This window comes from Stegodyphus dumicola, chromosome 2 (assembly GCF_044657685.1).
Source record: "Stegodyphus dumicola isolate Sdum_Otavi_A_Nest chromosome 2, ASM4465768v1".
NCBI lineage: Eukaryota > Metazoa > Arthropoda > Arachnida > Araneae > Eresidae > Stegodyphus > Stegodyphus dumicola.
In genome coordinates, this window is record NC_140769.1 from 174,232,793 (window position 1) to 174,248,786 (window position 15,994).

Sequence of the window (15,994 nt, forward strand, 5' to 3'; positions counted from 1 at the left end):
GATTCTCTTAGAAGTGAAATTTGATTCTCCTTTTCTGTTTAGCATATCGCTGTACCTGCTTCTTCTACAATTATTTTCTTCGGGGTTCATTTCTTCAGTCGTAAGGACTAAGATACCCATGTCCTGAAATTTGACAGTCTTGTTGCCTTTAGCCCGTTCGGTCTGCTTTGATTTAGGAGATTCCTAATACTGTCAGTGAGATATCCTCCCTGACTATCAAGACCATGATTACGACCATGAGGGTCATGAATGTGATTCAGCATGGCATGACCTTGTCCGACTCTGACCGGCGACCAGTTGAATTTATTGCAATACTCAAGCCCATTCAAATGCATTTTAACAGCAAATAACACTCTTCGGTCTCAGACAGTAATATTGGCTACAATAGGTAGATAAACTCATTCGAAGCGGCAATATTACAAGAAAACTAAGCAAATTTATAAACTGTTGTGCGGCACAGTATAACTCATTTTAATAAAATAGTTAGTTACTGGGTTTGTTATGACCTCCACTGCCGCAGAGAGATGACGCTGGATAATATTTCTAGTTTTTTCTGTATCATAGTATATGTACAGTGAGTAGGAATAAATGTCTTGTTCTGAAAGGCAGCGCTGATTTTTTAATCTGTGGAGTCCACTTTTCCGCCCCCCTCCCTTCACAAAAGAGGTGAAAATTTTTTGTTTATTATTATTATTTCCATCGCCTCTTTTATTATCGTTACCCGTAAATGACTTTGCAAAAAGGGATTTTGGTTTCTGTTTACCTTTTGATGAGAAATAAATATCGCAATGATAATTACAAAAAGATATCTAATGTATATGTATCTGGAGCAAAAGATCAAACATTTATTTTGTGTAAAACTAATCCAAACTACTCGATACAAAATTGTTCTAATTTTAAAAGGCTTTCAGTAAATGAGCGTGTTGAAATTATTAAGCAAAATAACCTTTGTTTCAAATGTTTTTCTTCGGAGTGTAATGAACTATAAAAACTATAGAGCCACAAATTTTTTCTGTGGGAAAGTTCATCATTCTATGATTCATTTCTATAAACAAAATATACCTTTTTCCAAAGTAGAGTACGGTGTCATCGAATAAATGCAATTCTTCAGAGTCAAGGTCAAACCGAGTACAAAAATCATCTGTCCTGTTACTCACTTGCAGTGTATACGTTAGTTCTATTAATAAAACAAAATTCAATAAAATGACGCGCATATTATGCGATAATGTCTCCGAAAGAAGCTGGTGTACGAAGTCTCTTAAAATTAAAATAAATTAGAAAGGAAAGGTTGTTAGATTTTTCCTTTGGCTCAGCAAAGCCTACTGAGAAATGATATGAAGTAGTAGAATGAAAATTATCTAGTAGATACAACCCTAATTTCAGTGTATTCAAATTGAAGTGCTAGAGGCCGATACCATTACAGCTGCATCTGTTTCTTTTCCAAATGAAGAAGTAGAAATTATTATGCAGTATTATTATTAGTCTTAGCCGACTGCCGTGACAGTGCTATAAACATTGAGATATTAATTGGGGCAGATGTGTTTCGGCAGATTATTGAAGCCTCATCTTTCGGAAAACTAAACCAGGAAATTACTTGCGTGCCAACGATTTTCGGGTTTGCTTTACGGGGAAGTCAAGATGTTTACAAGCCAAATGTTAAGACTGCAGTTTCAGCAAATTTTTGTGTAGCCGCTTCAGATGTTCAGGTATTGTGGGAGCTTGATGCTTTAGGAATTAAAGTAAAAGAAGAGTTAAATATAAACTTTAGTTTAGAGTAAAGCTTTAGTTTTCTCTGACGAAATCTGAAGCATATGAGCTCTGGCCCATCGGAAGAACAGATCAAGACAGTATTGAGATCTCATTTCGAGGTTACTCCTTTCTGCCACAACTAACATAAAATCGTCCGCATAGGCTATGATTCGATCGTATTCTACGCTCTCGAACTGACGAAATGCCGAGTTTGCCACTATATTCCACAGGGTTGGTCCAAGGCATGACCCCTGTGGGCACCCTCTAAACACATTTTTACACAAAGGCCGCTGTCTAATGTTACTTGTACTCTTCGATCTTGAAAGTGTGGGCGAAGGATTGTAATAATGGCTGTTGGGCAGGCCATGCTGTGCAGCAAATTCATTACGTCTAACCACCAAAGGGAGTCAAAGGCTCCGTTGATGTCAATGGCTATTGCCAGTGAGTGCAAATTGTTATCCTTGTTCTGTTGGATAGTGGCCATTAAGACTTTTATAGCATGCTCAGTTGAGTTGCCTATTCGGAATCCATATTGTTGGGATGCAGGGCGTTGTTCCTTTGCAGGAAGAAGTCCAGTCTGGAAAAAATTACTCTTTTCAATACCTTACCGAGCGCTGGCAGTAGACAGTTTGGCCTGTAAGATGAAGGTTCTGCCCGGAGATTTCCCAGATTTTAGAAATAACGCCACTTCTGCCAATTTCATATTTTTAGGAAAGTGCTGATGTTTCCAGCAAGCTGAAATGACCACAAAGAATAGTTTTGGGAATTCCCGGTGTATCTCTCTAATGATGGTATTATCAATTCCATCCGGACCTGGAGCTTTTTTTGGTGCCAGAGTACGTATGGTGTTATCCACTTCCATTTGCGTAGGAAGGGGTTCGTCTCTTCTGGTAACTTGGCGAAATTTCATACTGTAGGTTCTTCTCGCTTCCTCTAAGAAATCCTCTTCATCATCAACAGGAAAAGCGGCATTTATGATCTCACTGATTACTTCGATGTTGGATGAGGCAGTGCTATTCACCATAGGCGAAAGGGTCGTGGGACGAAACACCTTGTTATATGCTATCTTTTGAGTAGGTCCAAAGGCTTCAGTGACATTACTACAGAAAGTTCTCCATGAGATTAACTTGGCCTCTATAATTTTTCTTATACTTAACTCCCGTCCTTTAGTGGCTGATCAGGACCCAAATGATTTTTCTGTCATTACACCGGTTCATTTATTGTCGGTTCCGTGTTAAAAAGTGTTCCCTAGCCTGATGTTAAAAATGAGAAAATTCCCATCCGTGAACGGTGGAAATTAGTCACACAGATTTCCCAATCGTTTTGGAATTCGTGGCTACTTGACTCAGTTGCAAGTGCGCAACAAGTGGAAACTTCCCAGTGCCGATTTACGTGTGAATGACTTAGTGCTAATCAAGGATGAGAATTTGCCTTTACTTAAGTGGAAGATGGCAAAAGTAATTTGCACTTACAAAGGGAAGTGACCAAAGAGTAAGGTCAGTCAACTTAAAAATGAAATGAAAAGACCAATACATAGACTGGTCAGACTTCCCATAAACGACTGATTTATTTCTTTCTTTCATGTTTTATAATTATATTTACAGTTTGTTTAATTTTTATGTATTGCATTATATTTCACTTTATGTTTCTAGTTGAGCTGACTACGAGGTCATCTGGGCACAGTGTGTTATGACCTCCACTGCCACCGAGAGATGGCGCTGGATAATCTTTCTAGTTTTCTCTGTATAATAGTATATGTACAGTGGGTAGGAATAAATGTATTGTCCTGAAAGGCAGCGCTGATTTTTTAATGAGTCCAATTTTCCGCCCCCTTCACAAAAGAGGTGAACCGGGTTCATTAAAATTTTCTCTTGATATTTTAATAATTATTGAAGTGACAAGAGCATAAAATGTCAAGAAACGTGAAAATATGTATGCTATCTTCGTTTAAAGAATTTTATTAAATATCTCCTTATATATCATTCAAAATTTATTTGTACTATCTATTAAATAAATGGAATAGATTTTTATGTTAAGAAATTTAGAAAGTTTACTCAAAATTTACTAAAGTTATGTTCTGGAAAGTTACTGTAGTTATTATTTAAATTTCAGATAGAAATGGAACCTTGTCTTTGCTGGGAGACGTAAACATCACGAAGTGCTCTCTTGAGGTCAATAGTCCAATCGATGGTAAAATTCTAATAACTTCTTATAATTGATATGTTATTAATTAGCTTCTTATTTTCAGCTGTTGTCTGTTATTTCAGCTGTTATCTAATTTCAAATTTTGTGCATATATTCTACGCAAAAAAATATATGTTCACTTTAATTATTTATTCGGAAATTAGCTAATTACACGCGTTAATTTTGAAGTAGTTGATATGGTGACAACTATTCATCTGCTGTTAAGTAATCTAATATTTTGTTTTTTGTTAATGAGAAGGAAATTTACATATGGTTGTAAAAGTGAACGACTTTTTATATCGAAATACTGAAACGTTTTAAGGATAAGGATTTTTTATGCTTTACCTTTGAAGTTAACAAAGTTATGTGAAAAAATGAATTATAGAAGACTGAACTACAGACAGTAAAAGCATTTCCTTAGTAAAAATATCTAATATTTGGGCTTAACCATCATTTTATTTCGTAAAAAATCTGTATCATGTTTGAAAATAAAACACTAGGCTCCGAATAACCTCCGAAATCACTATTTAAACTTTCTATTCTAACCTTCCAGCATGCGCACTTGGCAATTTTACATGAGCACGCGTGCGTCGTATTTTTTAAGACATCCGTTATTTTACCGTTTTCGGCACGAAAAACGACAGAAACGAGTGAATATTGATAATAAATTTGTTAAGAAATAAAATATTAATCTTATTATTGCAAAATACAACTGATATCACATTCAAATATAAGTAAATTATTTTTATGTTCTTATGTTAGTGAGATGGAAATCCAATGATGTATTACATTATAGAAAATTTTAAATTTATTATTTAATAATTTTAAAATCGAAGCTAATTTTAATATTCCTCAAAGACAAATATAGGCAATATGAAAAGGAAAACACCGTGGTAAGAAAAAAAGAAAGCTTAGCATTACTTACTTCTGCAAGGAAATTTGCATCTTACTGGTTACAAAACGCACTTTAAACTAACTTTAGTGTTTTTATTTATTTCTAAAAAATAGAAATAAAAGAAAATAAGGAATGGAAATCTCTATTGTTCTCCCATCCAAAGGTTTCCTTTTCTTCATCAGATAATTCTTGAAGAATCCGTGCAAAATCAGCTGGTTGCACATATTTTTTGCAATGAAAACTGATATAAAATTTACAGAGCCAAATGTATTCAAATTAAAATAATACAATGCAATAACACAAAATTACAAAATATTTGAGAAAAAAAATATTTTCCGAATTTTAAAACACTACCGCGCGCGTGTTGTAAATTTTATGGAAAAGCTGCCACGTAGCACAAAAGCCCAGTTAAAAAAAAAAAAAGTCAAATGACTTCCTGTTGGCACATTCCATGATGTGGGGAAGGGTAGAAATTCCATGATGTGGGAGGAATAGAAATGACCTTCAGACGTCTCAACTTCGATATGCGAAAAATGTGTATTAAAAACAGAATTTGTCATAAATTTTGCGCATATGTGCGTGCCGGAAGGCTAATGATAATTCAAATTTCGAACTATTATTTGTGGCAAGTACTTCATTTGAGAGACTTTGGGATACGACTCTTTTTTAACAAAAAATAGTGGCAAATAAAATACTCATCTATGCGCTAATCGCTTCAAGCACATATTTACTCCTAAATTATAATATCCCTCTAATATTAAGTAGCCGAGCGCTAAGACCGCTGAATACTGGGTATTCAATCTCAGGCGAACAGTCTTTGTTGTATAATTGGTTTTAGTGTTTTTCCTCATGCGTAATTTCAATTACGAACTAGTTTTTCTTAGAATGTACTCCATGAAGTCCTCTCTCTCTTTAGATACAAATTGTATGCTTTAATATATTCCTCAATCTAAATCATGATATTGATCCCCTTATGGGTACTTTTAATTACTAATAACTGGTTCAAATTTTTCCTCCTGTTGTCAAAGTGTTGCGATTAGGAATTTACTGACGGATAATGAAGGAATTTCGAGCATAATTTTTGTTATTAAATTTCACCTGATTTGAAGCGTGATAATCTATCATACATATTTGTAGAATTGTTTAATGATATTTAATAATTTAATATTTGAATTTAATTTTATTTTACAATAATATATGGTACGTTATTAAGTTTTTCTACACAATAGTACGTAAATTATTAATTATATTTATATTCAACCTATTTATCAGAGTTTGTTACCTTTCATCATCGTTCAAGTAACTCGATAAACAAAAGCCTCGTTTTCTTACTCAGAATTTTCTGAGTATAAATGCGTAAAAAAGAAAATTAGAATATAAAATTCAAAGTATCTAACTATAATCAGAGGTGTAGCTAGAGTTATCAGCGCCCGGAGACAAGTGAAGATTTCGCCCCCCCCCCCGCGTCTGCCAAAATGCAGTGGAGAACGAAAAGAAAACTTTAAAAATAATAACATTTTAATTGTTTAAAATAACAATAATCTTCTAAAATATGAGATTTTTTAATTTTAAATAGTTTAAATTATTAAATATTTTAATTTTTAAAGCACTTTTAAGCGTATATTTTTTAAGTTTCGCTAAGTTCACTAACTTAGAACGTAGTAAAATAATTAAGATAATAATGATAGTTCGAAAATATGATTATTCTAAAATATTATTCAAATATAAATTCCGAAAACTTAAACATCATATTGGATATAATAATATAATAACTTGAAAATGTATAAAGACAGTTTAATGTATAATGCTTCAAACGTAATCACTAATTTCAAAGAGAAATTTTTCTAGCTTTAGCTGCTGCAAATTTATCGATTAGTTCATTAAAATTTATACTCTGGGCAACCTGCTGTTCTACACTGAGCAAAGCTAAGGCAGATAATCTTTCCTGGATAATCTCAGGTACGACAAGATAAGTTTCAATTTACTGAAAGATCTTTCACAGCTGACGATGGAGGTTCCACTAGTTAGTAAAATCTGAAGACCAACTCTCAGATTGGGAGATACATCTTCTCCATACTGTACAATAAAGCAGGTCCTCTGGCGTCTTAACATCTTATCTGGAAAGCTTAACATCAGCTCTTTTCTTGAGTAGCATTCGGCAGTCCACTATTTCAGTATACATCTCCAAGCCATCCAAGTCTGTATCGTAAACGTTTTCCATGGAAATGCAGCACTGTTTCGAGCTACTTTCGTTGCCTGTAGCCATTAGTCCGTTTATATCTAAAAGAAAGCCAAAATTAGAGTCTACTTTCTTTAAGCTGATGAATCTGTCAGCCATTTCTATGTGTATTTTGTCCAGCATACTTTTCATCAATTGCAGCATTTCATTTTCTGCTGTGAGTCCTACATCTTCTGCAATTTCTCCAGGCATTTTCTTCTTCTTTCTCTGTCGTCTTTCAGCTTGGACATCACAAACATTACACAGTTCCTTGGCGTCTCCAAGAGATTTCGTGCATATCTCATCTCTGTTTTGTAGGATATAGTCTTGTAAAGCGTGAATATCTCGAACAGCATTGTGGAAATTCATAGTGGGGTATTGAAGCCTTTTCTGAACCCTGTCAATTTTGGCAAGTACTGTATTCCAGAATCGAAGTAGAACAAAAAACTCAAAAGTTAAGATCCGATGCAACAATTGAATTGCATCACTTCTTGTATCTGCATTTTCATCATGATCCTCTGTAATATTTTCAAATAATTCTACTAAGGTTTCGAGTTGATCATGTACGGGTTTAACAGCTTCTACTCTGGCATTCCAACGAGTTTCTGACTCCGACTTCAACTATACACCTAGAGCAGTTTTCAGTCTTTTCCATCGGACAGTTGATCTTGAAAAATGAACATCGATAGCTTGTAAGGTACTAAAAAACGTCACAGAAGCTACCTCATGACTAACAGCATGAATCCCAACTAAATTAAGTGTATGATTATCACAGTTAACAAATATAGCTTTTGGGTTAAGTGCTGTGAGTCTCTGTTGCACACCTGATTTGTAGCCGGACATTACAGGTGCATTGTCATAACACTGTGATCGACAGTCTTTGAAAGATAATTGTCTTTTTCTAGTTGAAGCTATATGCTTTTCATTTAACAGAAGGAATCCTCAGTCTTTTACAAAGAAAGATGAAAATAAAATTTGTTTAATATTTTAGTCTTTGTTTTATACATGAAAGTATAGCAAATAATGAAACTGTCTGTTACAAGAACCGCTCTCGCCAGTATTTCGAGCTGGAAGTTGTCACTATAATAACAGACTTTCATAAAGTTCAAGTTAAATTTGGTGAAATTTTTATTGTGATTTTGCTTTTAATTTTGGTGTCAAAAAGCATAAGTACTTTATAGCATCACAAAAGGGTCAGCACCTGTTGTTGAAACGGTGTGACTTGTTCACTCAGACAATTGCTGCAAGAAATTTGAATTGCCCTGGTTAACAGTATAGCAAAATAAATAAAATAAAATAAAAAATGTATTCTAAACTTAGCAGTAATTATACTGAAGACTTTCTTCAGCATTGGTCTAAGCAGGTAGAGAGTTTGCAAACTCAGCAATTTTGTATGCATGTAAACTATTTTAAAACAGCAAATAAACTTTTCTGGCTTTCTCCTACAGTGTATTTGCAGTACTACGATAACTCGAAAATACGAATTCGGAATTCTGAATTCTTACATTACAATTTTTTTTTTTTATTATTTCCCCAGTTTTCAAAATCAACCGCCGGAATATTAAAGTATACGTGGTACCAATTCTATGCTATTTGTTATTTAATTTTTTTTTGGGGGGGGGTAAACGACTTGATGTTAAGGATAGTTAAATGACAAGTGCTATTCCAACTTGAGATATCAGCTTTGCAATTAAAAAAAAATAACATTTTTATTTCTTAATTTGTCCTCCCCCCCAGAAATGCTAAATATTCTGTCATATATAATGACATCTTCATTTCAAATTTTAGTTGTTAGTGAAACATAAAATATAATATTATATTGTACACCTTAATTTTAAAAAATCCAACCAGAGCTTGCACTTATTATGTTTTTATAATTTTTTTTCCCTCAAGGTAAAAATTCGGACGCGGCATCCGTTGGATACTTCAGAATCACGGACATTTCTGTAATGATCATCGATGGAATGAATGAGACAGGTAAAGTATTCATAATTTCTATTAATTATCACGCAATTAATATCTTCTTTTTTTTCATCTGTTTTGTAGTTTTGAAAACTTAAAGTTATCAACATAAGAAACCGATATTTATGACGACACGCGCTTAATTTGTCACGTGCTTCGGGGTTGTTAGAAAATAGTCTCCATGCATTTTTCAAATATTTCATCCATAGCCAAAGGATTACATCTTCTCTTGCAAGAAGACGAAATGAAATTAAAGTAATAAAATAAATCTGAAGTGTTTTTGATTTTAACGATCGTCCAAAAAGGTTTGTAAGTTTTTTTTTTTTTTTTACACTGTCGCTGAGCTCGCACTCTAGAGTTTGCTGTTACACTCTCTCCTACTAAACCATTTTTAATCCAAAGGACGTTAACCCAGAAGGGATATTAATTTCGTTTTGACATTTTGAGTTGAAAACTATAAATGTCGGTTCACGTTTGAAATTGTTGCCACCAAATAATAGAGCTTTGTATGATATTTAAAGAAATTAAATAATGAAGAATCTACCTTAAATGTATGTATGTTTCTCGCATTGTGATAAAACAACGATACATCCATCCAGTTTTGAATAACGTGCGTTTCCACCTGAATATGGGCATCTGGAAGCCCAAATTTGAATTTGAAATTTGTTTTATTATCTATTTCATATTTTTTAAAACTTTAATAAATTTTTATTAGTAAACTCAAAGATTTAAAAGAGAGCAATAGCAGCACTGTACCAGGGAAAAAAAAAAAAAAAAATCGTCTCCAGCTGTGTAACGGAAATTCTAAAGGTATGATCATTTTAAAATTATTTTGCGATATTGCTGTTGAACTGAATTTTATAGTTTAAGTGCGAAGAACAGGATACTTAATAAATAAAGGTAACACAAAAAAACGTTAAAAAACGCCTCTTTGGGTGTAACGTAAAATCTGAAAGCCTTCAGATTTTTTTATTACAATTAAACCATTGTGTTTAATTTTTTTACCATTTTTTAAACTTTGTGTCATTTTCGGTATCATTATCAAACATCATTTCCTTCGCACTTATCCCATATGCAATTCAACAGCTAAATTACAATAATTTTACAGGCAGAGCAGTGTACATTTAGAAATCATGGTGAAGCGTTAACGCCACATAAAATTCACCTGAACCGCAAAATCGCACAATATACTTTAAAAACAGCATATCTTTAAAATTTCAAAAAGGCAGTTTCGCGCGCTACAGATAAAAATGTTTTATTCCCTGCAATGTTGCCATTGCTTGCTTTGAAAGTGCTGAGTTTTTTAATTAAAAAAAATTAATAAAGTTTTAAAAAATATTAAATAGACAATAAAGCGAATTCGAAATTCCAAACTCGGGCTTATCAACAGTTGGATAACTATGTTACACAAAATTTCATGACTCTAGTTACCGCTGTTTCTTTAGAATGAAAGAAGCATACATGCATTCATGCAGATTCTTCTTTTTTCAGTTTCTTTAAATATAACACAGAACAATAATATTTGGTAGCAACATTTTAAAAAGTCGTTCGGACATTTAAAGTGATTCGACGCAAAATGTCGTTTTGAGTCTAATAGTCCTTCTGGGATAACGCCCATTTGGGCTAATAATGTTATACAGGAATCCAGGGTGATTATAATTAAAGTTGCGATTTCAAAACACTCTAACTTTAAAACTACCGGTCAGAATGACTTCATATTTTACCAGAATAATAGTGAGGCAATGGAACTTTGTCGGGAATTTAGATGGCCTGGTCAGCTACAAAGTCACTTGATTAGATGTCACGAAAGACGTCTGAACTTTATCCTTCGCGCTGTACTGTGGACACTGCAAGTGAAGAATTCCTACTTTAGTTTCTGTGCTGTTCTTTAAGGTTGCACTTTGTTTTTTCATTATTCATGAATTTTTTATTACTAAATTTAAGTTAAGTAATTGAAATAAAGTAGTTATTCAGTTTTGGTTTTTAAGTTCACACTGATAGTTAAGTTTACTTATTTCTTTAGTATTTGTTAATAAATATAGCTGTCGATTTTTATGTAGAGCTTAGTGTTAAGTCTTCTTTCAGGCCCACACAATGTTGCATTCAAGGCTGCAAATCGAATTATGATGAAACCAATGAATATATATAGGTATTCAAGTTTCTAAAAGACACACTAAAACGAGATTTCTGGAATAAAATATTCCAAGGGAGCTTTGTAAGGGAGGTACATTTTTGAGAAGATCATATCATTCAGTACGATTATTTATCAAAATATCAAAAAACGAAGGCACTGTTATTTAAGTTTGTAAAGGACACCCTAAATTATAAACGATGCTTATCGATACATTTTACTGGTTGTCCAAAATACTTATCTGAGAATCCGACATCTCCGACGATGAGCAGAGAGGGGGGAAAAAAAAGAGCCGATATGGATAAACATATTTTTAATGTATTTTTGAAAAAGGACAAAATTGCCTCTATTGATGATTTTTCTTCACCATTATGTAATAAACTAAACATTTTAGATGGTTCAGATATAATTTCACATAAAATCTGCTGATAAAAATTTATATTTTATTGCTCAGTTTTAAGCTGCAACGTAAAATTGGTAAAAGTATCTATGCATCACTTCATATGAATACAGCAGTATTTCTTGGAGTTGAATGAAAATGAAATGGGAGTATTTAAAAATATATTAAATGGAAATACTAAACTTACATTATCGACTGAATTTAAAAACATTTATAGCTATGTCAAAAGAATAGTAATTAAAAATATTAAATTCCAACTATAACTTATCATTATATAACTAGGAAGCATACGTTGAATAAAAATCACTGGAGAAGCTTATTTGAAGAAAAAAACATTTTACCTTTTAGACAAATGAAAATGTGTCATTACAAGTAAAAATGGCTTAAAGATGCTCTTCATTGCTTATTCGTTATACATTAGTCCACCAGCCACCTAGCGGTAAAATTGCAGAATACTGATAGTTCCGACCTAGGTTGCTACAAGGTCAATTTCGTAAATTTTCCCATTTATAAAGTTTCCCTTAGAAATTCCTCCACGAAAGCCTCCCTCAGATAGATAGATCGAGTGTGCCTTGCCATAACAAACTAACTCAAGTCAAATTAAATTATTATACATTAAGTAAACTTCTTGTTATACACCCACTTCCAAAAGTTAAGCACGAAGATGTAAATTGCAAAAAAATCAACAAATTGCTGCTTCGATTGACACAAAATTCGGCAGGAAAGTAGCATATATATTTATGTATGAACAATTCATGAATTTCAAGCGATACAGAAGGCGAAAAAATAATTGCCTTTGCTGAGAATCTTGAAAGTATTGAAGCAACATCTGTTCAGTCCTTTATGATTTCTCCTTTGTTATCAGATTATAAAGATATCATTGCATGAGTTCGATTACTGTAACTTTTCAAAAAAAAGTACGGTGTATTTAATTTATTTTGGCAAAATCCAAGAGGATTTCAGGAAATTTTAATTTTTCTGCGACTTTGGAGCTCTTGTTCTTTTTATTAGATAATATTGAAATGAATAAAAATGCATTTGCATACTTTCTGAAAGCGCTCAAGTATTTATAGTGTATTTATAGTTTTAAATCATTGGATATAGTACTGATCCTTCATTCAAATTATTCTTAAAATTAAAATTGCAATAATAATTAATAAATAATTATATTGTGATAAGATAACAAAAAAAGTCAGTTTTATGTCTTTTAATTGGTTAAACAGTGTTTATATTTTGTCAGCTAAATTTCTTATATTCTGGAATCTTTTCATTCCTTTTCTTCCCCTTTCCATCACATTTGCGAAATCAAACCTGCAAAATGTGGGATCAGTGAAATCCACAGTAAATTTTGTAAATATATTTATTAAAGAATTTTATTTTAATATTTAGTGAAGGTAAGAATAATCAAACTATAAAGATTTATTTATCTTCATAAATAGCAAACTTTTTTATTTATTTATTTTAAAATTTTGTTTTCAACAAATCCTAAAAAATCATTATTATGCAGTATAAAAATAATTGTGCAAAATATCGTAAAACACTGTATAGAAAATTTCGTGAATATTTCTTAAACTACGTATTAAGCTATCAGTCTTAACAGTAAATGAACTTTTATATACCTTTTTCCGTCTGTGAAAATTTAATTACTAAGCATTACTTAAATTAAAAGAATCTAAATATTTAACGAAACGGGCTTATTCAAACCTGGAGCAGACTAAGGGAAGACTCAGACGCCTTCCGTTACTTCACTATGTAGCTAATCAGGCCATATTTTTCCAGTTGGCTGTGGTAAGACCTAATCATTAAACACAGGCATGTTGCTAGTCAAAAGGAAATAATCTAAGGGAACTCCAAGGTTTTATGACAGGAGAAAAGAAGTGTTCACAGAGAACAGTTTGAAGAATACGTGTGTATAGCGAAAACAATAATAGCGACAAGAGAAAAAGAGAAGCTGCATGAAGCAAACACCTTAAGGATGAATAACAACCTTACGGAACATAAGTTGTTCGATACGGCTTACGCCTTTTTCCGCTACTAGTGGTACATGCCGTTTTGCGCTTCCAGCAACAGTTCGGAGGGTATCTGTTCTGATGCTATGAATGTGGTGTTTGATGCTTGCCTTCAAGTCTGCCAGATTTCCAATCCACCCACTATACACAACATTCTTCAGGTATCCCCAAAGCCAAAAATCACTGAGGTTTAGTCGGGCAAACGTGGCTGCCAGCCTGTTGGAAAATGGCGGCTTGTGATTTTATCAGCGATCAGCAGCTGTTTCACACAAGTAGAAATGTCCGAAGGAGCGTCACTTTGCACGGATATTGTGGGATCCACACACAAGCTTAGGAAGAACAATTTGTGTACATTCTTTTAATATAAAGTCTCAACTTAACAGGGAAAAGTATGTCAAGTATTTAACATAATTTATACCAAGTCTTCCAAAGTTTAGTAACTTACATGCATTGTTTAAAAAATTTGATGTTATGACTATTAGCTATCTAAGCTAATTGCTGCTAATATTTTGCAATAATGTGAGAATAATTTGCTCGCGACTAGGATTAAAAATTTCGAAATTCGAAGGAATCAAAATTTTGTCTTAAGCTTGAAGCCAAAGAGGAATATAGATATAAGGAATATAAGGAAATTTCCTTGGCAAAAATGTATTAAAATTTGGTACCTTAACTTACGGAATTACGAAAACAGCATAAAAAGGTAGTGCTAGTGCTATTATCCTGGGTAGGAGTTTTAAAGATTAAATATGGTTTTTTCGCAAATAAAAAGATATTATTAGATGTAGCTGCAGAGGCTTTCCACTGAGAATTTATTAGAGCTAGGGGAGTGGATTACCCTGCCGTATACGCAGTATCAAATGCCGGTCAATGAGCTAGTTGCATAGGTGTTTTCGTCATTTTCCCCACGTTTAAATGATTGAGCCAATTTCTTTTGAGAATCTTCCACAAAGACATTATCCTTCGGCACAGCCCTCATATATTTTATGATAATCAAATAAACTACTACTCCAAGCAATAGAAAAAGTGACTTTTCTTAGTCTATTCCCCAATATTTGGTAACAGTTATCTGAAAAGCTCGCAGGTGATCTTTTTCATTGGGATGTCACTAGTGTTTCACAAGTCTGAGCCATTTACCTTAGGATTTCACTATGTAAGGTCTGTTGTTATTTGGGGGACATTAAAAGCATAAAAGATAAAAACCATATCAGCAGATGCACTGGGGTGGCCACAAGTATGTTCGGGAGCTCGAAATTTATAATTTTCATGTATATTCTCGTCTTTGGTGGCTTTTCTTGCCTTAAGTTTTCCAATTTCAAACTATGGATTTATTTCTCAGATAACGACAAACATGCGTTCAGAAGTTAATATCTGTCTCTTAGCCTTACTTATTAAATTCTAAATCTTAATTTTTATAAAATGTTATAAAATCAAAAGAATTTTCTGTTCCCGAAATTATCTTGTTGAGTTTCTCGGTGCGCTCTGGTAATAATTATGATTTATCCTCAAAAGTGAGCAGCAAAGGATCTAGAGTGCGGTAGGCAAAGGAGTAATTTAAGCACTATAGGATAGCTTGAATAGCAAATTCCGCATCTTAATTTCTAGAAAGTTGATATTTACAAATACGTACAGCCAGAGGAGCTCCTTTCATGATCTAGGAGAAAGATGAGTAATTTGACAAAATATAATAAGATATATATATGCCTGTTGTCAAAGATTTGAAATTATTGCAGAATAGTGAAAGAACTAAACCTCACATTAAAAATATGCAGACTTAAATGTTGTTGGTTTTGAAGGGTTTTGATAATATATATATGTATATATCGGCTTATCTTTTTTAACCATGTGTTTTATTTTTTATTTTTTTCAGATTCTAGTATTTTAGATGTTCAAATAACTGTAACAAGCACATGCTCAGCAAGATGGAATACCATTATCTTTTTATATTTACTAATTCCATTACTTTTTATCATCACTTTTGCTGTATTATTTATACGTATAAAAGACCTATGCAAGTAAATGTAAGCGAACTGAAAGTGGTAACTTGCAGTTCTCAAACGAGTTTTGTTTAATACTTAAAATTTTAAGTATATAGAAATACCAATAAATGACTGTAATATGAAATAATCAAAGAATAAAAACTATACAATAATCTGTTGTACGAAACTGTATGTGCTATTCTTAATATCTGATGTCTAACATATATAAACAAGTGAATTTTCCACACTTTGTCATCCTAAGTGCTTAAGTGTACTAAGTGTTTTATCATCAAAATCGTTCATCCTCATATAATTTTATGCCTCTACAATTATTGCTTATCTTAATAAATTGCTCTATTCAACCAACCCTGCTTCGAGCTCTCCGGCAACAACTTCTACCAAGACCAACAGATGGAGCCACAGTATCCTCACCAAGCAAATGAAACTCAAGAATTTTTCCACTTTAATTT

The 15,994-nt window shown here is 32.9% G+C and overlaps 1 protein-coding gene across 3 annotated transcripts in view; it reads left to right on the forward strand.

The window, feature by feature from the left end:
* LOC118189103 (uncharacterized) overlaps positions 1 to 15,694 on the forward strand; it is a 142,359-nt gene extending 126,665 nt beyond the window's left edge. For all 3 annotated transcript variants that reach the window (XM_085810328.1, XM_085810329.1, XM_085810330.1), the window contains exons 13-15: positions 3,862 to 3,939; positions 8,940 to 9,023; positions 15,416 to 15,694. In XM_085810328.1, coding sequence (XP_085666454.1) covers positions 3,862 to 3,939; positions 8,940 to 9,023; positions 15,416 to 15,564 — 311 coding nt within the window. In that variant the 3' untranslated portion in view covers positions 15,565 to 15,694. The remainder of the gene's footprint in view (positions 1 to 3,861; positions 3,940 to 8,939; positions 9,024 to 15,415) is intronic.
* The last annotated feature ends 300 nt before the right edge of the window (positions 15,695 to 15,994 follow it).